At 41.2% G+C, this 26,385-nt stretch overlaps 1 protein-coding gene across 1 annotated transcript in view; it reads right to left on the bottom strand.

Annotated features, from left to right (window-relative positions):
- Positions 1-879: 879 nt before the first annotated feature.
- Positions 880-26,385, bottom strand: part of ENPEP (glutamyl aminopeptidase) — a 77,915-nt gene continuing 52,409 nt past the window's right edge. The window contains exons 9-20 of the mRNA XM_056855316.1: positions 24,872-24,937; positions 23,183-23,334; positions 21,283-21,362; positions 16,548-16,687; positions 16,391-16,446; positions 13,636-13,786; positions 12,768-12,841; positions 11,878-11,979; positions 11,608-11,778; positions 4,144-4,284; positions 2,991-3,072; positions 880-1,024 (exon numbers count right to left, since the gene is read on the bottom strand). Coding sequence (XP_056711294.1) covers positions 881-1,024; positions 2,991-3,072; positions 4,144-4,284; positions 11,608-11,778; positions 11,878-11,979; positions 12,768-12,841; positions 13,636-13,786; positions 16,391-16,446; positions 16,548-16,687; positions 21,283-21,362; positions 23,183-23,334; positions 24,872-24,937 — 1,359 coding nt within the window. The 3' untranslated portion in view covers position 880. The remainder of the gene's footprint in view (positions 1,025-2,990; positions 3,073-4,143; positions 4,285-11,607; positions 11,779-11,877; positions 11,980-12,767; positions 12,842-13,635; positions 13,787-16,390; positions 16,447-16,547; positions 16,688-21,282; positions 21,363-23,182; positions 23,335-24,871; positions 24,938-26,385) is intronic.

Genomic DNA, 26,385 nt, shown 5'->3' with positions numbered 1-26,385 from the left:
GGGTTTTCAGGCAAGAGATGTTCGGAGGTGGTTTGCCATTGCTTGCCTCTGCGTGGGCTGAGAGAGTTCTGAGAGAACTGAGTGGCCCATGGTCACCCAGCAGGCTTCATGTGGAAGAGTGGGGAATTGAACCGGGCACCATCTGGGGGAGCCCAGGGAGAGGGGGAAGGAAGAAAAAGTTCTAGTCTGTTGGCGGAAGTGTCTTCTGTTAACCGAAACTGAACTTCGGACCCAACCCAATACATTTTGCACATACATTTGTGCGCACGGTAGAGAACATCATTCTTAAGGATTGTTTAACAAGGTCATGCTCATTGCTTAGGCTGTGATTTCACTTCCTAGTTAACATCAACTATCTGAGAAAATGTTTCTATGTCGTTTTCTTTAATGGAATCAAAGGCAAAATTCTCACTCTGGAATGGATTCTGACTAAGTTACATTTGGAAGGGCATCCTGAGTATATGGAATACATGTAGAGGTTTTGTACAGATAAAAGGAGAGGACTGATTTCAACATTTTGTGTGTGGTGAGTACAAATACAACCCAGCATACACATAGAATCCTGATCTTGAAAGTAGCAACATGATATGATCATTTTAAACATTGTCAGTCATCCCCATAAATTAAACGAGAGCAAAGGTACTGATCACAAACAAGGAGTTCCAGATCTAGAGTTGCCACCCAGCTAGCTGGAGCAGACTTTAAAATAAATTAATATTTGCAAATGGAGTGTTCGTTGTATTCTTTGGGCATGGTGGCCACCTTATCAGGACCCCCAAGAAAGACTGATACAAGCCCCTATTTGTTGTGCTTTGAAAATAAAGTCCCCAAGAGTTTACGTAGAAATCAATAAACGCAAGGAACTTTATGCAAGGCGTGTTCACCCTCTACTGGTCAGCCAGGTGGCTATCTTTTCTTTGTAGTTCTTCAGCCATTCAATGTTGCTCTTCACCGTTTCCAGAGCCTGCTCTCTGGATGCTGTTCCGGCTCCAGCATTAGGATATTTACCAAAGAAAGATTCCATCTTAAGAAAAGGAAATCAGACATTAATGGGATGGAATTTGTTTGAGATTAATAATAGCTCTGCTTATTTCCAGGATTGCAGGACTGGGGGGACACTATAGCCATTTATGCATGGCTGTGTCCTCATGGTCACCCCGTCGACTACTTTGGGGCTCTGCTTTGATCATGCTTGCGTTTTCGGACCATCAAAGGACGCCTTGCTCTCCCTGCCCATTTCTACATATTTTGCCTGCATTTTCTGGATTTGATTTAGCCAGCATCTAGAAAACGCAAATGCATGGGGAAAACGCGGTGATGGCTGATGTTCAGAAAATGCAAACATAATCAAAGCAAAGCCCCAGAGTAGTCACGGGGTGACAGTGAGGAAACAGCCACGCATAAATGGCCTATATTTAATTCCAAGTTGTAGCGAGGCAAAGGGTCCCTATAAGTCTCAATTAAATGTTGCTGTATTTTCTCTTTCCACCCTTCACGCCCAGGCATCGTGAGGAATTGGAGATATATATATGCTTTCCATATCCTCCTACAACTTTCTGCAACTACAACTCATGATCCAACTCTGTCCAACAAACAGCCAGGAACATGGTTTATTGGCTAAGTTTCTGCTTTTCTTAATATGAAGGAGAGGGAGGGGAGGGAAAGGGAAAACCATCATGTCCTATCAGCATCCCTCCATGTATAGGAGTCCTGCACCCTTATATGAGGAAGGATCATGCCACAAGTTCATCCTATCTGTTATATTTCAAGGCAGTCAGGGCACAATATGTAGTTTTCTTCTCCATTTTATTCTCACAATAATGCTGTGATGTGTGTTAGAGAGGATGGCTGGCCCAAGGTCTTAATCGGTGCAGCTCTATGCAGAATTATACCTTTCCACATCCATAGAAGCCAAGGAAACTTGTTGTGGCTCAGTGGTAGAGCATCTGCTTGGCATGCAGAAGGTCCCAGGTTCAATCCCTGGCATCTCCAGTTAAAGGGACTAGACAAGTAGGTGATGTGAAAGACCCCGCCTGAGACCCTGAAGAGCCACAGCTGGTCTGAGTAGACAATACTGACTTTGATGGACCAAGGGTCTGATTCAGTATAAGGCAGCTTCATGCGTTCATGGTTAAATGGTAATTTTCACATGGATCACTAGTCTGGCATGCTAACTGCCACACATGGCCACATGTTCTGAACAAGTAAATATTGTAGCTCTTGAAAACACAGAGCTGTCTACCACAGCCATTTCAGTTTGACACACTCACTCTTTGCCCCAATGACTTTCAAATGACTCTATTCAGTACTTAAGACTGTGTTGCATTGAACACTGCAGTCCAGTCCATAGCATCAAGTGTTGCACTTATAGCTAACCAAGCAAGCAGAAAGTACTATCCTGGCTATTCGCTGGACATCGGTATATTCTTTTTGTTTCTTGTCTTCTGATCCTGACGTTCAGTTTCCACAATTTGCTCAGCTGTAACTGTCGAGCTGCCTTGCTGTGTGCCTCCCACTTTCTGCTACTATTAGTGCCTGCACAGATACTGCACCACTTCAAGAAGCAGCTATAGCCAGAGGGCATCTGCCATAAGCTATTGAATAATAGTGTGGGGATGAATTCACAGAGCAAATCTATCCATTGGTTTCACATCAGCTGCATGCCAGTATACATGTTTTTCCTGTGCAACCTTTATTGTGACTTTGCCTCTAGACTCACTAAATAAGAGTTTGGTATTTATTGGTCAAAAAAGGTGGAGGGGGGTCCCTATTAACCATCAATTAGGCTATGCTGGGGATCATGGGACCTTCATGCATAAAAGCCAAGCTACCTGACATTGAGCAAAAAGCTGGCTGGATACAACCTCAGTTTTGCATTCCTCAGGTCAATAAGTGTGAGTTTATTTGAATTGGTATCCTACTCATGATGTAGAATCTTTCAGGTTCAAACAGGTTTACTGTTCAGCAGCTGAAAACATGTCCATACCTACCTGCCAAAGCTGGAGATCTGTGTTGAAGGAGTCCGTTATTCTTGCTATGAGACGACCGAGGTTTCTGTCATTGAGCGTGTATCTAGAAAAATAGTGAAACAGTTATCTCATAGATATCCTACATCAAAAATACTTGATGTATCCTACAGATCCTTGATGTATCCTACAGATATCCTACATCAAGAATATTTTGCCACTTTTAACTTATTAATCTAATACAACAGGAATAATGGATCATTGTAACACTCTGATTTTTAGAATATTCTGCTACTTTATTTACTTATATTTGTATCCTAGCCATCTTCAAAGCCCAGAGAAATGTACACAGAGATTACTCCATCTTATTATCGCAGCATCACAGTTCTAATATTTCTAAAGTTCCAGAGAAATATCCACAGCTCATGAAATGATAGGAGTTTGGTATGCTTTCTTATTTGACTATCCTTGGAAAAATCTCTTAGGAAAGAATACTAAAAAGTATTGTTCAGATTCTGTTTCTTCCCTGGAATCAAATCAGGGCCTTACAAATGTATTGCATGCCATCTGTAGCAGGGCTTTAGTTTCATGCAGTCAGTCATGGTCTAAGTCAGTCAGGCTAAGATGTTTAATTCTTCTTATTTTAAGACAGTTAATCCATAGTAAGAGTGCCTGAGAATCTGAAACCTGGAAGCATAGCCAGGTAAACAAACGGCAGCTCATCTGTTAACTCTAGAACCTGGAGAGGGAACATGTGACCAGTTCCCTGAAGCTCCATACACTTTTCCTAATAGGACCTATGACCCTCCATCAAACCCCAAGCTCAGATATGTGCAGGACCCCTTGGTCTAAATTAGATAGAAGCATCTCCCAAACATGCTTTTGACCCTTTAGATGGAACATCTCTGTCATTGCAAGGATCCTGGAGATCATCTGTTGGCTCATGTGGCAAAATGTTGTGGGTTGGCTAGGTAAACATTGTTACTAAATGTATTATGCAAACAACATGAATCTTACAGTTTGCTTGTCTTCATGAGAAGGAAATGAAACACTTCTGTCTTTAGCATGTTGCTAAAAGTACAACGAAGCCCTAACATTTAGCTGAGATAAGAAATTAAACACATCAAAAGGCTTTGCAAGAACAGCAAACCATGCTGAGAGTCTGTTGTTAACATACCTGCTGACTAAATATTCCCAGTTGAGCCGTACCCAGTCCCAAGCCATTGTTTGGCCATAGCTGTTGTAGGAGATGTACCTCAACACAGTGAACACGTCTTGACTTTTAATGAGATCCGTTTTATTGATCTGCTCTAAAAATCTAGGAGCAATCAGATATGAAGCAATTACACATGACGATTATCTCATTAGGGCTGCTAGAAAAGGAGCAGTAAACTACATCTTAAAATATGCCTTTGTCAAGGTAGACTCGTAAAAAAATTGGATTTTTTTAACCGTTTCTGTATCTTATGTTCATAAACTCAGAACACACAAGGAGAAACTCTGGAAGGGTGTAATCATAGAATCATAGAAACATAGAGCTGGAAGGGACCACCAGGGTCATCTAGTCCAACCCCCTGCACAATAGAGGAAATTCACAACTATCTCCCCCACACACACCCAGTGACCCCTACTCCATACCCAGAAGATGGCCAATATGCCTTCCCTCTCATGAACTGCCTAAGGTCATAGAATCAGCATTGCTGACAGATTGCCATCTAACCTCTGCTTAAAAACCTCCAGGGAAGGAGCACTTACCATCTCCCGAGGAAGCCTGTTCCACTAAGAAACCACTCTGTTAGAAAATTCTTCCTAATGTCTAGACGGAACCTTTTACAATTTAATTTCAGCCCGTTGGTTCTGGTCCGACCTTCTGGAGCAACAGAAAACAACTCGGCATCATCCTCCATAATGAGAATGGTGAATGGAAGGTGTTGAATTATATGAACTGTGATGTTGCAGATGAGTATATTATCTTTTTAAATGCTACACCATTCAGGAGGGAATGGGTTATGGCCCTGATGTAGGGGATCTACAAGAAGCAGAGTCTCTCCATTGAAACTGGAACTAAAACCATATGTGCACCTAAGGTTAAATAACATATCCATCCATCTCCTGTGACAGTGGTAGGGGAAATGCATACCTGAACCTGTAACCATATGTAGACCAATCTTTGCTGGCACATGTATTTAAGCAATGTTTACTAAAAGGGTGCTTGGTCCTCAATTGGGACTTTTCAAGGGGACCTTTAATGCTAAGATTGGAACCTGCAAATTTATTGCAAGTTAGAACCCAAGTCCTGCAAGTTCTGTGCATGTACATTACAGAGATTATGCAAACATTCAGAACTGAAATAAAATGACTTTTGGTTTACTAGACTTCAGTCTGGCATCAGCAGGAAAATGGCTTATTTGATACAAGTGAAGAGAGTTAGTGTACCCTAGCCAGAAAATCACATCATCCCTGAAAGGAAGGTGGGATGGAGATTTGTTTGGAAATCAGTCTGGAAAAGAGGAGGTTGAGGGGGAACATGATTGCTCTCTTTAAATATTTGAAAAGCTGTAACTTAGAGGAGGGCAGGGAGCTGTTCCTGTTGGCAGAGGATAGGACTCAAAATAATGGGTATAAATTACAGGTGGAAAGGTACTGGCTGGACATTAGGAAGAGATTTCTTTTACAGTAACAGTAGTACAGCAGTGGAATTGGCTCCCTAGAGAGATGGTGAGCGCCTCCTCTCTGGCGGTCTTCAAGCAGCAGCTGGACGAACACTTGTCAGGGATGCTCTAAGCTGATCCTGTATTGAGCATGGGGTTCGACTAGATGGCCTGTATGCCCCCTTCCAACTCTATGATTCTATAAATAAGTGAATGAGGGTTGAAACTATAATCTGTGGGCAGAGAGTGGGTGTGGCGGAGAAGCCTTTCTTCCTCTGCATTTCTGTTTTGCCTCCAAGGAGCCTGAATGGTTCTCCTCCATTTTGTCCTGCAACAACCTTGTGGTGTAGGTTATGATGAGAAAAAGTGACTGGTCTAAAGTTAATCCAGTGAACTTCACGGCTGAGTGAATATTTGAACCTGGGCCTTCCAGGTCCAATACTCAAATCACTACACCACTTTGGTTCCCTAAAACTCTTCTTCCAGAAAGCCCTCTACTATCAGAACATGTAAGAGGCTGTGCCTTCACTTAATTCTAGAGCAGTAATCAATATCTGGATATGAAACAGGGCTGGGAAAGGTTTTTTTTTATATAAATTTTTATTGGTTTTTTAAAACTATAAATTCTTCATAATTTTAACAACAATGTAAAAATAATATCACAATCACAATTACATTAATTGTTGTCTTGATTACCATTAAACATAAAAAATAAACCGACTTCCCCATCACCTCCATCTACCTCTTAATGAAGTGTTATTATCCTTCGTTAACATATTCTGATCCTAGTATTAATCTCATTCTAAAGTTTCATATTATATAAAATTTTACATTCTGGATCAGAGTAAAAAGTAACCTTCCATTTTTCCCAGATCTTATACATTATCACAATGATTCCTTCAATTCTCCCCTTTTCCCTAGTTTCTCCAACTCCACCAGTTCTAACATTTAAATGATTTAATCCCTTTATTCTGAAACCTTTGTCCCTTTCCATTTGGCTGCATAAGATTGCAGCCAATATAACATAAATTTAATCATACTAAACAACATCCTCTCCAATATTTTAGGGATATTTCCTGTTTAATCGATCTTATTTCAGTGTAAATCATATCCCAAATCCATATCACAAGTTCACCCCTTATAAAAAAAGGAGAAAAAACCAATATCCTTAGTACATGCCAACATTTTCCTTAAAGTAATAATCACATATTCCAGTATACTTTTATATCAATTGATAGTCTATATAAGGAGGACTTGTTTACATAATCCCAAAATGATGTCTAAATCTTAATTCCACTACATTGTTAATAGCCATGCCACCCATCCACACTGTCAAAGCCTTCCAATCCAGCAATCATATTTAAATCAGTCCTTTAACCATGGTCTAATACTTCCTTCTGCAACTGAAATAAGTCAGTCAGGTATGGGAACAGGATTTCTTTATCCTCTCTCATTTCCTCAGACAAGGTGTGTATCCAAAAATAATTCTTTCTGGGCTTCATTTCCATCATGGCTTCAATCTGTGTTCCTTGACCTGCTCTCTTCTTCCTTATATCCACACGTCCTTCCATGGCTTTTTTAGATGAAAAGTCCATTTCTTGTATGTCTGATCTCTTTGTCACCAGCTGGTTACCTTCTTGGACTTCTGTCTTCTTCTTTGTATCCTTGTATTCTTCCATGACTTTTTGGACAGAAGAATCCATTACTTGTATGTCTGTATTTGTGGCCATCATTTGAATTTTCATGGCTTTTATGTCTTCTGTAACCAGATCCAACTTCTGATTACATACCTGTGATGATTGGTCAAGAGTCATCATCATTGAAATCAGTTGAGCCATCTGTGTTGATATCTGTTTTACTTGTTTAATTTTCGCCTCAGAATGTTTAGCAAGCATGTCCTGTACTTTTTTTCCCATGGTTAAATTCTGTAAAGTTTCCTTTAATTTCATAAGGGCAGGACTATGAATTTAGCCAGATCAGGGAGAGGTTCCAGACATTTACATATGTAACTTAGTTAAAAAATTGATGGTCATCTAGCAGGAGTCCATTACATGTAGTTGATAGAGAATATTTCATTGACCAGCTTAATATCTTTTTCGGGTTGAAGAAGTGAGTATTTAAGCTTAAAATAACTTTTTAAAGTTGAAGATACCAACGAGTTTTACCAGACGCTCTAGATCGGCAGAACCAGGAAGTATTCCAGGAGTTGCCTCATCGCGGACCTTCTATCGTCTCTTCTCTATGGTTGTTACCTTCAGGAATGGTTTTGGTGTAACACGAGTAAGACGAATTTCCGGTCCTACGACCTTCTTCCTGTTGATTTGCTTGTAGAACAATAGAGAGGGATATTGAAGGAAGCACAGAGTCTTCCGGTCAAGAAATCCTCTTTGTTGTAAAACGTGGCTGGAGGACCTTTTTTACCCCAAGCAAATTCTCAAAGGTTTCTCCCTCCCCTGCCTTTAAAAACGCGTCGGATTGGCAGATCTTACGTCAATCATTCAAGCTCGTTGTTTTAGTTTAAGTTGATCAGTTTGATAAGGCTCCTGCTGCTTTGTCTGATGGATCTCATGCAGCAAAATCATCCAGTTCAATTAAGGGAGGGAAACGGTTACCAGGAATGTTTTCTTCAACCCCCTGTTATTCAATAACGCCAGTGAAAAGCAAAGGATTCTTATCTACTCACTTGGGCGTCTGGAGGTGAGGTTTTAATCTTGATGTAGTCCTTATGATGTTTATAAGGTGCTGGAGGGTAGATTCTAAAGCCGAAGTTGCGCGCTGGCGATTTCAATCCCTTCGTGCCCACGGGATCAAACGTCTGAAACTCCGGGGGACTTAATAAAGCTTCCTCGGAGTATTCAGGAGATCAAACCGCATATATGGCTGCAGGGAATTCCTGCTTCTCAGCCCACTTGCAAGGGCTGGATTGGGATGCGGTAAAACACCCCAAATTACACGCAAACTTGGATTCTCCCCAGGAGCCCCTGGGAGGACGTGGCAATCAGCCCAGCGTCAGCACCGGAAGTCCTAAACAGGGCTGGGAGAGTTTGAGGGTGCTCAGTGTTTTTTAAAAGCCCTTTAACTGTACCTTCAGAGTTTCCCCACCCTGTTCACAGCAGTTTCCTCTATTGATAGATCTATTCATTCATCAATTAACCTATTGATCATCTATTACATTTTATCACACTCCACAGCCTCAGGATAATGCATTTTTAAAAAATTAGACTCAGGATAATGTATGTGGTCTCATATTTTATGTTCTCTGCTCCTTTTCCAGCTCAATTTCTTTCCCCTTGTGTGACATTCCATTCCTACATAATCTGAGCTATCCAGGATCCCACGTCACACAGCCATTAAGGTTTAGGTACTCAATGAAGCAAATACAGAATGAGGATGGAAATGTTGCCCTCACTCTGAACATATATCAATAAGGAAAGTTAGGCTGCAAATATTTTTCCCCATTTGGCATCTCTCTTCTAATACAAAACATTGTGTGGTGTATGGGTATGTTTCACTGGGGATGACAATTTTGTGAAGGAAACCCCTCCTGATCACAGCTTAGCCCTAGTTGAAGCTGCAACCGTAATGCTGAAATTTTGCTCTTCAAAAAACAAAGCTAACGTAAAACCAACTATCATTTGGAATCTGGTTGATACAATAAATAGTGAATGAAATTAAATTTTATGATGTGTATTGCAGTTGTAGCCCTGCAGCAAAGTACTGTCCTTGTTTAAGATTTGGAAGAAACTATGTGAGAATAAACACATGGCATTAACGGATTCTTCCCAGAGATATATCCCACTGTTGTGGATTTTAACTTTAAAGCATAGTTTAGAACACAGTAGGCCTGAGAGTTTGCTTTTATGATCTTATTAAATCTGCAAATATGCATTTTTTCACCACTTCCGCAAACTTAACAGCCTTCAGCTTTGGGAATAATAATTTATGAATCAATGGTTTCATGCCCAGAATAAATCGTACAACAAACGGAACAGAGTTTGAAACTATTATTCCTTGAGATGCTTGAATCTCTCAAATATGGGTTACAGTGAGAACATCTTATATTTTTGAAAAGGCTTTGTAAGAATTTTAGTCATTGCATTTTATTTTTAAATGCAGTCAAGGTAGGACAAGAAGAGCCCCGTGGTGCAGAGTGGTAAGCTGCAGTACTGCAGTCAAAAGCTCTGCTCACGACCTGAGTTCGATCCCAATGGAAAGTCGGTTTCAGGTAGCCGGCTCGAGGTTGACTCAGCCTTCCATCCTTCTGAGGTCGGTCAAATGAGTACCCAGCTTGCTGGGGGTAAAGGGAAGATGATTGGGGAAGGCACTGGCAAACCACCCCATGAACAAAGTCTGCCTAGTAAACGTCGGGATGTGACATCACCCCATGGGTCAGGAATGACCCGGTGCTTACACAGGGGGACTAACTTTACCTTTACCTTAGGTAGGACAAGGGATGACATCATTTACGTTTGCTAGTGTTTTTTGTATAATTGTGATTTTGGTTTATTTCATATGCTCAAGAGTAACAAGAGTGATTTTAAATAAAGTTCTTAAAAGACAACATTGAGTGATCATTGGCTGTGATACAAGCTTTTCAACAAGACCTGGAATAAACAAACATCTGATCTCTTTCCAGTCAGATGCCTGTACAAGACTGGTGCCTGTACAAAATAGTCATTGGAAAGACTGCTCCTTTTTTTCATGGCCTCATGGTTTAGTGGTTAATGCAGTGCTTTAAAATAGATCAAAGAGACTTTGGTTTTCATGTGCCTGCTTTAAATAATGCCTCCCTTCCTCCTAAGATGGGAGTAGTTCTGTAACAATATGGTCTAGATATACTGGTGTTCCATACCAGTGGTTTATAGCAACTTTACTTTCAGAAACCCCTTCCGCCTGCTGAGGAATCCCTGGCAAATAATCCCTGCATAGCAGATAATTATGGGGCATATTCTAATGTGCCTTCTCAATTCCCCTAGGTTGCTGGCTATGCCAACTGGGCTTTACTGTTGCTGTACATGAACAGAATAGATACTTCCTTGCAACTGCCAGCGCTCCCTGCAGCTGCACATTTCAGGGAAAAGTTGGTAGTGATAGGCAAGTTATCTTTCGGGGAAGTGTGTTCATCACAAATTACATGTTTCAATATTATTATGTCACTTACATTGTATATTGTTATACTGTGAAGCCACCCTGATCCCAGCCTTGCTGGGGGAGGATGGGTTATAAATTATAAGTCTAATAAATTAAACTAATCTTCTGCCTGAGGAACCCCAAAGATTCCCTGGAAGTGGAACACAGCTTTGAAGTATACTGTTCTTGGTTCTTCATAATACAAGAAATGAAAACATGAGAAAAAGACACAGAGTAGGGGTGGGAAAAAAATTTTCAGCTTGAAGGCCACATCTGTATCTAGCATGAAGGCCACATCTGTATCTCCATCTACTTTTGGAGGCTGTGGTGATGGAAACAGGGAGAGCTGGTATCCAACTCAGAGCACTCAAAACGAGGTAGAGACCCAGATGTAGCCTCTCCCCTACTCTTCATGGCTAACAATGTTTTGGGTGCATTTGGATCACTACAGCATGGAGGGCTGATACCCTCAACATGTAGTTTGGCATCTAGAGAGTTAAATGAACAGGTTCTGCAGGTAGGGTTGCCAACCTTCAGGTGGTAGTTGGAGATCTCCCGCTATTACAGCTGATCTCAAGGTGACAGAGATCAGTTCATCTGGAGAAAATGGCCACTTTGGAAGGTGGACTCAATGGCACTACACCCCATTGAAATACCTCCCCTCCCCAAACCCCACCCTGCTCAGGCTCCACCTCCCCGATTCTCCAAGTATTCCCCAACCTGGAGCTGGTAACCTTATCTGCAGGCCAGATGTGGCTCCAGGGCTATAATTTACTCACCGATTAATGTAGATATTGGCTCAAGCAGTTCAAAGAAGTGGAATTGTGTTTATTGAAAAAGCAACCATTATCTTATTTTACCTGTTTAGCAAGGTGACATTTTGCACAGATGCCAGGCCATACAGCAGCTTCTCCTTTTCTTGTGCTAATGTTGTAATTTGGTACTTCTGAAACATGTAATCCCAGGCTTTCTCATTGCCTGAATACTGCATTCCATAGCGGTATATGAGGAGGCGGAGATTTACATCTGAACTAAATTTGAAAAATAATACTATTGGTTATATTTTTTATCTATTTTACATACATATGCCATTGTACTTCTTTGACCAAAAAACTGTAGCGTATATTTACCTTGTTCCATTTAGCCAGCTTGCAAATAAACTAGATGCATTATTCAAAGCCTCCGGATCATCCATGCTACATGCAAACTCCAGAACGGTCACGCGGAGAAGACTGGATGAAAGGGGCAGGGAGGGGAGGAAATCAGGTTTTAATTATTATATATTGAAGAACGTAAAATTATTTGGCCAGGATCAAGTGTTTCACCCAGGTCAGCAATGGTAAGGCAACTTTGGATGTATGTTTTGGAACAAAATTCTATAGAAGAAGAAGATTTTCTCTACCTTTCAAGGAAAATCAAACTGGCTTACAATGTCCTTCCCTTCCTCTCCCCACAACAGGCACCTTGTGAGGTAGGTGGGGCTGAGAGAGCTCAAAGAGAACTGTGACTAATCTAAGGTCACCCAGCTGGCTTCATGTGTAGGAATTGGGAAACCAACCCAGTTCACGAGATTAGAGTCTGCCGCTCATTTGGATGAGTGGGGAAACCAACCCGGTTCTCCAGATTAGAGTCCACCACTCTTAACCACTACATCACGCTGGCTCTCTTCAGGAACATATGCTGAAGCTTTACAGCATTAGAAAGTGAGTGGATTCCAACGTTTTCTCATGTCAAAAAGCTGGTTAGTACTAAAGAGCTGCAGAGAGCTGATCAACCATTTTAGAACTAATTGGCTCCTTAAAGCTTAAGAGTTTGACTTCCTGTGCACAATAATGGGAATTAAGCATTCTGAACTGTATATGAGATTGAAATCTTTCCCAGCAGCTGTAATTTCTGTCCAATAGAGAAGGGATTGCTGATGTGCTTGAAAAGAACATGGCCTATTCAGAAATGAGAGTTATCTGACAAAAAAGTTCTGGAAATAGAAGTCTGTCCTCTGCTAGTGAAAAAAAGGCTTCACCTGTCAATATGGCTTCCGTTGTTCTCCCATCCCAGCTGGGTTGCGATGGGTTTGACTAGGCTACGGAAATATTCCTGAAAAACAAGCATAGTATCAGTGACCATTGTGAAGCTTTTCATTAATGCATTTATTTATTTAAAATATTTTATCCCCACATTTTGGGCCACAGAGACTCATAACACAGCTAACAGCACAGCATAATAAAACAAAGGAGCATTTACCCATAAATTCTCCCCAGTGGCGATACAAGTGGCTTGTGGGCACTAGTGGAAAATGGAAAATGGCAGGGAAGGAAAGCAATTAAAGAACCCCTTTCCCCCTTGACAAAGCAGTCCTGCAGTAAGTATATTTGGTGGGGGGAGGTTACCATGGAACCAAATGTAATGACTACTTCCACTCATACTGGGTAAAAAGTGATATGAACATGGTGAAAACTTTGAGAAAATATTTGGGGGAAATTAGGCAGAAAATAGCTTGCAGATCCAGTCTGTTACGGGGAAATCAGTGGGCTGGATCCAGCCAACTTTTTCACTTAATTTTGCCCAATTTTCTACCTTTTGACAGTCCCTATCCCACATGGCTTTTGTCTATGCAGGTCCCATGATCCCCAAGATGGCATTTGTGTTGAACAAAGGGACCTCACTTTCCCTTTTCACCAGCAGAAAAGATGGTCAGATCCAACCCATTATTACTTTTCCACAATAGCTCATAAATAGCCGTGCCTTTGAAAAATATACAGGCTTCCCACACTAATCTTCAAATGCAGGAATTCAATAGGACTGCTGTAGAGATAGGTTTTGTTTGTCTTATTGTGGCATATATTTCTCTTTTGTTCCTCATTAAAAAAAATCATTGGCAAAAATGCTACCTGAAACTTGGGATAGAGTGTACGGTCATCTTTCAGCATACTTCCAATATAGGATACTGATGCTATGACTCTGTGCCAAGGTATGTATTCTGTCTCATTTTGTAGATATTTTGTTAGGTTCAATGCATGGCCATAATCCAGGAGTCCAGCCCTGAGAAAAAAGAGAGGAGCTTCAAATCCGGCTTTATTTCAGAATAACAGTGTTAGGGAATAATCTGATTTAGTTTATCTAGCGCTTTCTTCTTTCTAATGGGTATGTCCATTTGGGACCTGCTGCACTGAACATTGGTGTGTATGGTCAGATACAAGATGAGTAAATAGACCACATCCCATTGCATCTTACACATCAGTTGCTGTAGCAACATATAAAGTCATTATACTGCACAGAAGAAACCTGATGGGACAGGTTGGAGATAGGACTGGAAATGGTACACATCTTAAATGCCTTTAGCCATCACAAAGTAAGCATTTTAAGCATTACCCCACACTTTTGATATGAGTATTGACAAGATACCTTAAACCCTCAGGAGGGGCAAGTCAAGCAAGACAAAATGGAAAAGGCAGAACTGTGAGTCCTCCAAATTCCTAGGTAGCACTATAGCTAGCCCCTTTTCTACCCAGTCAGCCAGAGACCAAGGGACAAAGCCTCTAGCCCTCCTGGGACTAAAATCAAGAAAGTCACCCTTGAAGGTAGAAAACAATCTGGTAGCTGTAGCCAAAGTACTAGATTCAGATTGACACTTCCTGAATTCAAAAACACCTCAAAATGTAAGTAAAGTGATGTATTAAAATTGTGCTAGAATATTCAATAAAAAGAATAGTGAACAGCAAGGACAAAATTAATAAAGCTATAAGTCTAAACTCAACATATTTGCAAGAACTGGTTCCAATGAGACTGAGTACAAAGTTTCAAAGTTCACGACAAGGTTTCTGGTTAGAATGACCCACACAAAACCAAGAAGTGTCCCAAAGTCAAGTGTAATCCTGAATCAGGGTAAAACTAGAATGAAAGATCGTCTCTATATGCTCAATGACTTGTGTTAGCCTGATTCTAGTTAACCAATCAAATGTATAGCAAATGATGTAACTTGACCTTTGAAACATGTTGCTAACCAATCAAATGACTTTGCCAATTAAACCAGATGTCCTGCAGCTGTATTGGTTTCAGTTAACAAACACCTTCTCCCACCAGGTCCCTCTTCGCAACCGGTGGTTGCCCGGCCCGACCAAGTGACATTTATGTCATATCCAGGCCTCATAACAATTGAGTTCGACACCCCTGGCTTAAAGGAACCAGTTTCTTGCAGTAAAATGGCCAATACATTAGCAGGGTGAGCCTTGCTCATATGGGATGCTACTGTAGTTAAGTAGGTTCTGCTCATTTATAGGGTGTGTGTATGTATCTCTTTCTCAGGGTAGAGTTTATCTTACATTTGTGGTGGGGGATTATAACCATTGTGCACTGTGGAACGGTACACTGAAGGGAATTATTAGCAGGGGTGTTTGATGCTATGTGAGCTATGGAATCCTTGAGTCACCATAAGGACCACCCCAAGTAGTTGTCCATGTAATTGTTGCAGTGTGAATAATATTGGCCGAAGTCTGGAAGCAGCAAATAAAATCCCCTCAATTAGATAAGGGTGACATAAGTTTTTGTATATAATGATTATGAACAGAACCACAACTCATCAGTATATGCAGGTATGCAAAGTATTTATACAAACATGGTTACCATATCTTAGTTATTATCATTATTACAATACAGCTCAGCTGTTAGAATGTTAGGGGATCTTTCTGTTTCGATTATATTTATATCTTGGATTCATAAAGGTACATACAGATAATGTGTAGATCAGAACTTGAAGAAAAGGACTAGGCTAAATGGAGGGGAGAGGGGCTGGCAAAAACACCACCAGATTGGAATGTTTTTCTCTTTTCCTGTGAGGATACGGCACTTTCTTTTTGGCCTCTGTGAGGAGTCAGTACTGACATTGCAGAACATAACAATCCTAGATGTCACTTAGGAATGTTGACTCATCCCTTTAAATGCATGATCCTTTCATTAGAATCTGAAAGGATTCACTAGGACTTGCAGCCTGATCCTGGACATCTTTACTTAAAAGTAAGTTTCACTGAGTCCAATGGCTCTTATTCCTAAAGAGATTTTCAGGATATAAGCTTTTGAGTCAAAGCTCCCTTCATCAGATATGAGGAGGTCTGACAAAGGGGGCTTTGATTCCCAAAAGATTATACCCTTAAAATCTTGTTGGTGTCTAAGGTACTATTGGACTTGAATCTAACTGTTCTACTGCACACCTACATGGCTACCCTCTGAAACTATCTTATTCCCAAGTAAGCCATCTTCTGGGCATGGCGTAGGGGGTCACAGGGGATGTGTGCGGGGGAGGTAATTGTGATTTTCCTGCATTGTGCAGGGGGTTGTACTAGATGACCCTGGTGGTCCCTTCCAACTCTATGATTCTAAAAAGGACTGCTGTTTTAGTAAACAGAGTAGAATGTTACCTTACATGTGACAATTCCCAGTCGTTCTCCACTTAAATATTATTCTGACTAGCTAGACTTCAGTATTGCAAGGATACTGCAATATGCTTATGTGAATTCATTTTGATATTCCCCAAACAACAGCAGTGTAATGCCCATTTATTAGTCTCAAACAGATTGTCACAAAGCAGAGAGCAAGTCTGTAAGTTTCCCAGAACATTTCAACTATTTATTAACTTGTTATGACACCTACCTGGCCAATGAAAAGGCATCCTCTAAAAAGCCAGCACGGTCAGCCAAAGAAAATTTCTAGTGGGAGCAAAAGGAAAAGAGAAGCTGTTAGTGCCTGATGGGTAAAACATCACTCAGTGGGTATCCCATAAAGCAGCCACCAATTGGATCATACTCACCTGATGGTTGTTCATCATAATATTGGCTAAGTTAGCCCAGGCTTCATTTTCATAGTTGACACGATAAAAGCCTACATGATCCTGATTTACTTTCAAGAAAGAATCAGGAGTGGAATTGTTGGGCTGTGTAAGTGTAATTCCTGTGGTAATAAAGAAACAGTAGTGAAGGGCTCAAAATTAACTTCAAGACTATGGCTTTTATGCAGGGACATTTGCCCACGGTCACCCCTGCTGACTGTTTCAGGGCTTCCTTTTGATTATGCATGCCTTTTCTGCCCATCAGAGGTTGCCTGGCTCTCCCCACTTGTTTTGCCTGCATTTTCCAGATGCTGTTTTAGCCAGAATCTGGAAAATGCGGGCAAAAGGCGCGGGGAGAGCGAGGCGACCTCTGACAGGTGGAATAGGCATGCATATTCAAAAGGAAGCCCCGAAGCAGTCGGCGGGGGTGACAACGGGAAATGTCCCTGAGTAAAAGGCCTATGTTGTAAGCCATGAGCTGCTAAGAGTGAGGTACAAGATGGAAAGTCTCTGACGCAGAAGTCACCTCAGCCGCTATATTATTAGAGGGCTTTAGACAAGCCCCTGTTTTATTTTATTTTACCCTCAGAATCTATGAGTCATGAGTTGATAATAAGCTAGGAGCCCATGTGGACTCATAGGAGGAGGGTATAACTTGGAACAACACCCCACAAAATCCCATAATCCCTTAATACTCCCCTTTATGCATTCTGTGAGGTCTCTAGGCTTGAACAGGCTGATTTCATATCTACACCTTTACTCCTTTATCTGACACTCAGGCACTCTCAACTTTTCTTCTGTTTTGAAGCATTTACAATGCTTTCCAGGCTGTAGCCATGGCCAGTCATTATGATTTTGGCACTCCAATCCTGTGTACTGGGACAGCATGCTACATGCAATCCTCATGATATTTGTAATTGCCATTTTGTGTGAATAGGGCATCAGATGTATTTTCCAGTTCTAGTTTGTGTAATCAGAAACCCAGATTTTTGAAGGTACATGTTTGCATGTACCAAATCTGGAAAATACATGTGTTGCCCTATTCACACAAAATGTCCACTACATGTATCTGGAGGATCATGGGCAGTGCACTCTCCTGTTGAGTGAGTGGCAGCACCAAAATAACAATGACTGAACACACCTTGTTTTTCCTTTATTTTAGGATTCATTTACAGTCATCGTTTTCTTCATACCAGGGGAGTCTCCCTGCAGAGTCCCCTGGCTTGTCCGTGGATGGCCTTGTTTGTGTGGCTTTTGTAATCCACACTGAGGCCAAGTGATAAAATCAAGACCTTCCTTTAGGGTTGACAGCTCCCCCCTGGCTAACAGCGGAGGATGAAGGGTTGCCAGATGCTGGTTGGGAAACTCCTCGACATTTGAAAAAGGAGCCGGGGGAGGACAGGGACTTCAGTGGGATACAATGCCATGAAGTCCACCATTCAAAGCAGCCATTTTCTCCAGGGAAACTGATCTCTGTAATCTAAGGATTAGCTATAATTCTGGGGGATCCCCAGGTCCCATCTGGAGGCTTGCATCCCCCCCTTCTATTGTAAGGATTACTGACATAATGTATGTGAAAAACTTGGAATGCCTCATATGAACTATATAATCTGAAATGTTAACTTGGTAAGACTGAGCTGTTCATTACCCATTGAGACCAGCTCAAAGCCCATGTTACTGTGATAAACTGGTTTCTTTCTACAAAGGGAAAAATTGATCTCAACTGTTGTAATAAGGGCAAGAAGAAATAACTGTAATAGCATCTCTCTCCTAAAATGATCTACCAGTAACTAGTTTTATAACTTTCATTAGCCTGATATATTTATTTTCTGGCCGCATTTATCTTCAGTAAGTTTTTCCAATTTATACTCTTTTTTCCCCTTTGTGCCCTGTCTCAGTTCCCACAGTTATATTTCAGTTTGAGAAACCACAGAATAAGGCAAACCCCCCTCCTCTTTTAAAATATTGGAGTTGATAGAATGTCATTGTTTTCTTTGAATTCTTATTTCGGCTATTTCATAGCTTTAAAGCTAAGCTAATTATGCAGTTGTCAGCAAGAAGTTTTGTTCACTTCTTCTACCTGTTCCAATAGCTTTTGAAGTCAATGAGGCAATGAGATGGTTACATCCTGCATTCACAAGAAACCTGAGCCAATTTAATTAAAATGGTTCTGTTAAGTTTGTTCTGTTAAATTGGTGGAGCCTTCGGTACCCCAATTTAGAAAGTCCTTAACTTTGATAAAAGGATTGTTTCAAAACTAAAACCAGTGTCTCTCTCAGCAAAAGAAGTTAAACTGAACTACTGAAATTAATTGGCAATTTTCTCATCCAGACTAAGATATATTTATCTCCCCAAGATATATGGGGCAATATCTTTATTAATATTTACTGTTTGTCTTACTGACAGTATGATATTCAGCATATTTATTCAGAAGTAATTTTTATTTGACTTGTTCCCAAGCAACTGTGTTTAGGTTTGCGGCCAAAGACTGAACCCACACAGACTTTTTGGTGGTCAAACTAATATTTGTTCCCCTTTTTAAATTCTGTGCTGGTGGCGCAGATATGCACACAACAGAGGCAGTATTACAAAATAAAGTGATTACACTTGAATCAAGTATACATGGAAAGAATGTGTCATGGATAATTAAAATTACACACAGTAGGCCTTCCCTTATCCTCTTTTCCTATCATCTACATCTGTAAAGAAAGAAACTAGAAGGGATGACAAAATGTTGTAGTAGGGTATGAAGGAATAGGTAGAACTAAAGTTTTTGCTCCATAGCAATAACACAAGTAAGTAACTAGGGCTGGAGAACCAGCAACCACAGAAGATTGCAAAAGCAGCCATGTCTGTCGTACAACACTTTAGCACACATTTAAGAAATTACAGAGTTGTGTTTTTTTTTACATTTTCCATGTGGTAAATTGGCCACCTGCCCTAACCCGGATGGCCCAGGCTAGCCTGATCTCGTCAGATCTCAGAAGCTAAGCAGGGTCAGCGCTGGTTAGTATTTGGATGGGAGACCACCAAGCAGGGCCATCTTAACGCATGGGCCCAATGTGCTCTTGCCCAGGGGCCCCACGAGCATAGGGGCCCTATGCTAATCTGTGTATGTTAAGTGACTTGCCATAAATAAATACTATTATTGACCATTTACTTTTTATTCCTGTGAGTGGTTGCCGTAGGGGCCCCAGCACACTGGTTTGCCCAGGGGCCCATAATGTTGTTGGACGGCCCAGCCACCAAGGAATACCAGGGTTGCTGTGCAGAGGAAGGCACTGGCAAACCACCTCTGTTAGTCTCTTGCCATGAAAACCCCAAAAGGGGTCGCCATAAGTCGGCTGCGACTTGAAGGCACTTTACACACATGCACAAATTGGCCACCTATCCTCACTTACTGTAAACTTTTGAAAAGTTAAAAGGTGTTTCCATGAGTGAGGCATATAATGCCTTTTAGCATGAAATGCATAGCTTATGTCATGTCAGCCTGACAAGAAATCAGTCGATTGATTTAAAAATCAAATATACCATTCTACTCAATGTTGTTTGTTTACTTGATGTATAAATGGGGGAAATGAAGGGGAAAAAAGATTAAAGCATCACTTGTGAAAATAGCCATGTACTTGAATTCTGCCCAGAGTCGTCAAAATGATTTAAAGGATGACTGCAAAAGAATAAAAAGTAAATCAAGCACTTACGTCTGCATGATGAAGATGTTAACGGAGACTAGCTTGCACAATCTATTTGCTGCAATTAATGCAATAACAAACGGAGGGCTCCTTCAAATTTTTATTCTAACCATTTAGTGTTTAAGCTTTGCAGAGCTGCCCTAACTTCATACTGCGTGTCTTATAACTGGCTACAAAAGTGTAGTCCATTGAAGCAATGTCAATGAGTTATGTTATCCTGCACTGAAGTACATAGAATGCAGAAAGGCTAGGGATATGTATAGTCTTTTGGCTACAGTGAATCTACTCTTAAATCTGAGGTTGAATATTTCCCCACTGTTGTCATGGACTTGGCCAGTTGCTAGGGTTGCCAGCTCCAGGTTGGGAAATACCTGGAGATTTTTGGGGTGGAGCCAGAGGAGGGCGGGGTTTGGGGAGGGGAGGGACTTCAATGCCATAGAGTCCAATTGCCAAAGTGGCCATTTTCTCCAGGTGAACTGATCTCTATCGGCTGGAGATCAGTTGTAATAGCAGGAGATCTCCAGCTAGTACCTGGAGGGTGGCAACCCTACCAACCCTAACTCTAGTGCAGAAATTGCTAACCAATCAGAGGTATCATATCTTGAACCTGGCCATTTATTTTACAAGCAAAGGATTCCCCCCCTTAATGTTCACATCGGTACATTTAATTGTCTGCTGTTAGAGAGGAGAACCAATGAGCTGGTATGATGTTTCTCCTTAGGGAGGGGTCACAGCTCAGTCATAGAGTAGGTGCCTTTGCATGTAAAAGGTGATTATTTCATAGTATCTCCTGAATTAAAGGATCTCAGGAAATTCTCTGCCAGAGGCCTTAGATACAATTCTGAGCTAGATAGACAAATGGTCTGATCTGATATCAAGCAGCTGCATACGTGACATCCCTGCCTCTTCCTGTATGTACCTACATAATTTTTACTAAATAGTCTGAGCAAAGAAAGTCTGATGTTTAAATCAAAGTTCTTGCTTCTTAATCAAGCAGGGAGCCATAGCCTGTTAATTAAAGTTACCTGACAATTCTGACATATTGTAGAGCACTACACTGGTCATATTCTCCTTGTACCATTTCACTGGAATATTCCACATGTAACTGAAAAAGAAAAGACAAACAGAGCAATGTTTAAAGACTTCTGTGAAGCATAACACAGCAATGGATCATGATTTCCCCTACAGCATTAAACAAGTGAAAGGAGAAAAGGTATGGTTCATCAAGAATAGCATTCTGACTTTCCAAGGCTACCAACATGCATCTGTCAATCTATTTTTATCCCACCCTTCTTCCAAGGAACTCAGGGTGACATACATTTTATATTCATAACATCTCTGTGAATAGGGTTGCCAACCTCCCGGTGGTGGAGGTCAAACAACAGCAGTAAGCCAAAATACAACAGTTGAATGCAAAAGTGTAAAGTTCATTTACCAAATATGCACAATAGCATATTTTTTTGTTTATGGTGCTATTGTGCATATTTGGTAAATGAACTTTACACTTTTGCATTCAACTGTTGTATTTTGGCTTACTGCTGTTGTTTGACCTCCACTATTGTGTACACCAGGCTAACTTTTTTTTGCTATTAACCTCTCGGTGGTGGCTGGAAATCTCCTGCTATTACAACTGATCTCCAGCCTGGAGAAAATGTCCGCTTTGGGAATTGGACTCTATGGCATTGAAGTCCCTCCCTTTCCCAAACCACGCCCTCTTCAGGCTCCACCCCAAAAACCTCCCGTCAGTGGCAAAGAGGGACCTGCCAACCCTACCTGTGAAACAGATTAGACTGAAAGAGTGGTTTGATTGTGTGAGCAGCCCCAACAGTGTTTTGAAAATAACAGCAGGAGTGCCAATGAAGAGGGTGTTCTCAGCATTCTCTGTATTTTCAAGTCTGTTGAAGCACACCTTTTGAAACATGTATCGAAGCAGATAAAGGCTTATGACTGGATAAAAAAGTGTCATTGAGTTTCTCCCCGAGGGAAGCACATTGAGTGTATGGACTGTTTATCTCCCCATTATATAGCATTATAGATGTCAGCTAGTAGTGGGGAGTGAGTTGTTTGATTAGCCGTGATCATGTTTTAGAGATGTGGTATGCCTTGTTTTTATCTAATATAAATTTACTATCGCTTGTATGAATTGCTGATGTATTTTGTTTTGTGTTGCAAATCACCCTGAGCCCTGCTTCGGCAGGGGAGGGCAAGATGTAAATTAGTAGTAGTAGTAGTAGTAAAATGATGATGTTGATGATGATGATGATATGGTATCCCTGGTATCCCTGGTATCCTGTTCTGTTTAGGCCAACAGGTTCAAATGCTGGAAATGCTCTGCAGATGCGCAGAATGTCAGCACTTATGCTGCGTCAGGAAATATTGTGTTAGCACTAGATCTGGAAATATTGTAGTCCAATATTGGATGCAAGCTTTCAAATGAGCAGTGATAATGTTTGACTAGATTGGTTGATTGTACTGAAAAATGGTTTAGGTGGTAACCAGCCTGGTGCCTAGTACATTACTTATGAGAATTCTTTTATTAGCAACTGTTTGTATTTAGCCTGGTTGTGGAAATCGGTGACAATTCCAAGCACCAAAAAGTACATGATCAAGAAATTAAAGATTACTAAAATGGACAAATTGAAGGATAAAGTTCACCAGAGAAACAGATCTAGAGTTTTCTTGAATGGGGACAAAAACCAATTCATTAAATTCATATAGGGGCAACCATTATGAATCATTTTTTTTAAGGCTAGAAAGGATCATGTAATTTCAAAGTTCTGAATTATTAAAAAACACACAAAGATACAGCTTTTTAAAAAATAATAATTATGTGATATGGCTACTTGGAGCAGTGAAAGATCTCAGCTAGATCCAGCCAATATGGCCAATATAGCAAGAGCATACTGAACTATGGAGTATCTATACCTGAAGGCCGAAGGTGGCTCAGAGGCATTTGCTTTGGGGTCCAGGAGAAAACGTTTTTGTGTGATTTTTAAGTTAGAGTCCACATTCAGCACAGGGTATCCCATCTGCCGGGTCCAGGTGTCCATTACTTCTTTTACTTGTTTACCACTTGCCTAAGAATAAAAAAAGGTGGTAATGATCAGGACACCAAGCCAGTGCCAGTTAGGGGCAGGAAAAGCCACCCTCGCTGCGGAAGCAGGAGTGAGCAGGGTGGAGTAATGCGGAATCAGTGTTCACACACCCTGTCCCCATGCTGCTTGCTGTTCTCATCTCAGCCACTGTCATTACTTGCTGCTCAGTCATACTCACTCAGTTCGGGAGACACATGTGTCTCTCAGACATGACATTTTCAGCTGTTCTGAGCCCTGTCCCCCAATGTGGCTCCTGCCCTGGGTTTCAGGAAAGTGGGCAAGGCTTTGCCTGGTGGGGCTTGAGGTTGGCAGGTGGGAATCAACCTTGAAACAGCCACCACCAGAAGAATGGGTAAGCTGCGAGCCTCCTGGAGGTTCAGTTCCCATGCCAGGGATAGAAGAAGAAGAAGAAGAAGAAGAAGAAGAAGAAGAAGAGTTGGTTTTTATATGCCAACTTTCTCTACCTTTTAAGGAGAATCAGATTGGCTTACAATCTCCTTCCCTTCCTCTCCCCACAACAGACACCTTGTGAGGTAGGTGGGGCTGAGAGAGTTCAGAGATAACTGTGACTAGCCCAAGGTCACCCAGCTGGCTTTATGTGTAGGAGTGGGGAAACCAACCCAATTCTCCAGATTAGAATCCACCACTCTTAATCACTACACCACACTGGCTCTCAGTAAATGTAAATATGGCTCTTTTGGTTGAAGGTAAATACAAATGTGGCTCTCAACATGCTGCATAGTATTACTGTGCTAGCTCATCCTGGGACTATTTCCTCTTTCTCATTTAGGGTTGCCAACCTCCAGGTGGGACCTGGAGATTTCCCAGATTTGCAACTGCTCTCCATACTACAGAGATCAGTTCCCCCCATAGAAAACGCCTGCTTTGGAAGGTGGACTCTACAGCACTATACCACACTGAAGCCTCTCCCCTTCCCAAACTCTGCCACCCCTGGCTCCACCCCCCAAATAATCTTCAGGAATTTCCCAGCCCTGAGATGGCAACTCTACTTGGCACTATTGTGGCAATAAACTATTTATAGTTCCCCTGTAGTGCAGAGTTTGAGAGTGGCTCTTACTGAAGGAAGAAGAAGAAGAAGAGTTGTTTTTTATATGCCGACTTTCTCTACCACTTAAGGAAGAATCAAACCGGCTTACAATCACCTTCCCTTCCCCTCCCCACAACAGACACCCTGTGAGGTAGGTGAGGCTGAAAGAGTGTGACTAGCCCAAGATCACAAAGCTGGTTTCATGTTAAAGAGTGGGGGAACAAATCCAGTTCACCAGATTAGCCTCCGCCACTCCTGTGGAGGAGTGGGGAATCAAACCCGGTTCTCCAGATCAGAGTCCACCGCTTTTAACTACTACACCACGCTGGTTCTCAAGGCCACTTGAGATGGGTAGAGACTTGATGTGTGATTCCTTTCCCTAAGCAATGGGAAAGATGGCAGGAAGAGACTCTCTATGAGGCAAAAAAACAAACATTTCATATCTCAAGTCTTAATTTTTGCAGGACATACCGCTTCCAAAGCTCTCCAGAAATCATCTGTTTTTGCATTTTTGAAATGGTAGTTGGTTAAGTATTGCTGTTGGTGGGGGGGAGGAAAGTGAGACAATCACTACATATTGTAAATTTCATTCATCACAATGATCTCTTAAATGCATAAGAGGTGGCCTGATATTCTTATGTTTCTTGAGCTTGTACCTATATCTTATGGTACTCAAAACAGCTTCCATAAACCAAGGCTGAATGTCCCTAACCCTATAAAAAGCATTATTCAGAATAGCGGTTTGCTCTACCCACTAAGGAAGATAATAACAATAAAATTCAAAACAGTAACAATTACTTATACATTTATTCAAAATCCAATTAAAACTTTTTAGTTTAATTTATTCAACAAAATTGATGAACTTCCTCCAGGGATATCAGCTTTTCAAAGCCCGATAGTCATTTAGCAAGAACCTTAGACACCACATGTAGTAACCACTTCACTGTTCAGTGAATTTTTAATGCAATGGATGGGCTTGATAAAGTGATACCAGTTACCCAGGTTTGGTTTAAAGTCACTTAGCACAAGTCTTAAATCACCACCCAGAGTCAATGCTAGTTCTCCCAGAACCTAGCCTGGCACTCTAAGCAGTATACTGTACTATCCTCCCTGCCCCCCCCCCCCCGGTGGTATGCTTGAAGTAGCTTACAACTAAAACAATAAAACAAAACCAAGGATATAAGACACTGAAACCAAGTCAATAATAATAAACCAATAAAACAAGCCAAGTCAATCAAATATACGATGAAGACCAAGTTCAATAAAAAAAAAATGCCAATTCAAAAGCAGCCAACATGTAAGCTAAGGCACAAAAGTACATAAAACAGAGCAGTCTAAACTTGTATTGATGAAACAGGTGTGGATATGTATACATTGCAACTTTTTTGCAATAGATTGGCTGTATTGGTTGGCCAAGGGCTAGAAGGTGAATGAAAGAGTTACTTCTGTGGGATGGTATCCTTTTCTGTAAGAAAGCCCATTGCTCCACGCATAGCTCCTCCTGGAGAGGACAGCCCAGAACCTGGACTGTGTCATGTACTGCCAGCGGGCAGAACAGCCTGCTATACCTTTCTGTACCTAATTTCCTACTCACACCTGTGTGTGGTTTTGGTTGTTGAAATGTCCTTTGGGAAGAATAAAATAGTTATTTAGTGAAATGTGCATACCAGCTCAGATACATATAAATGAAATGACAGCGCTGAAGGCCAGATTCTCGAAAGAATTCAGGTTCTGGCTCGAAGGCTGCAATCCTAGCCACATTTACTTATCAGCAAACCCTAGTGATGTGCTATTAAGTAAACATTGCATGGTGCTGGACTGGCTGCTTCCTAGCTTAAACATTAGGTAGTAAGTTCCAGTAAACAAAGTGGTCTTATGAATAAACATGTAAAGGGTACAGCAGTAAGAGTGCTGAGTAGCCAGCTGTTTCAGTCATTTGTGGCAATTTTACAGGAGGGGAAAATCAGCAAAATGAATAAAAGGGA

The sequence above is a fragment of the Euleptes europaea genome, chromosome 9 (genome assembly GCF_029931775.1).
Source record: "Euleptes europaea isolate rEulEur1 chromosome 9, rEulEur1.hap1, whole genome shotgun sequence".
NCBI classification, from domain to species: domain Eukaryota; kingdom Metazoa; phylum Chordata; class Lepidosauria; order Squamata; family Sphaerodactylidae; genus Euleptes; species Euleptes europaea.
The sequence above is the reverse complement of the archived record's forward strand: the minus strand, read 5'-3'. Positions and strand labels throughout refer to the sequence as shown.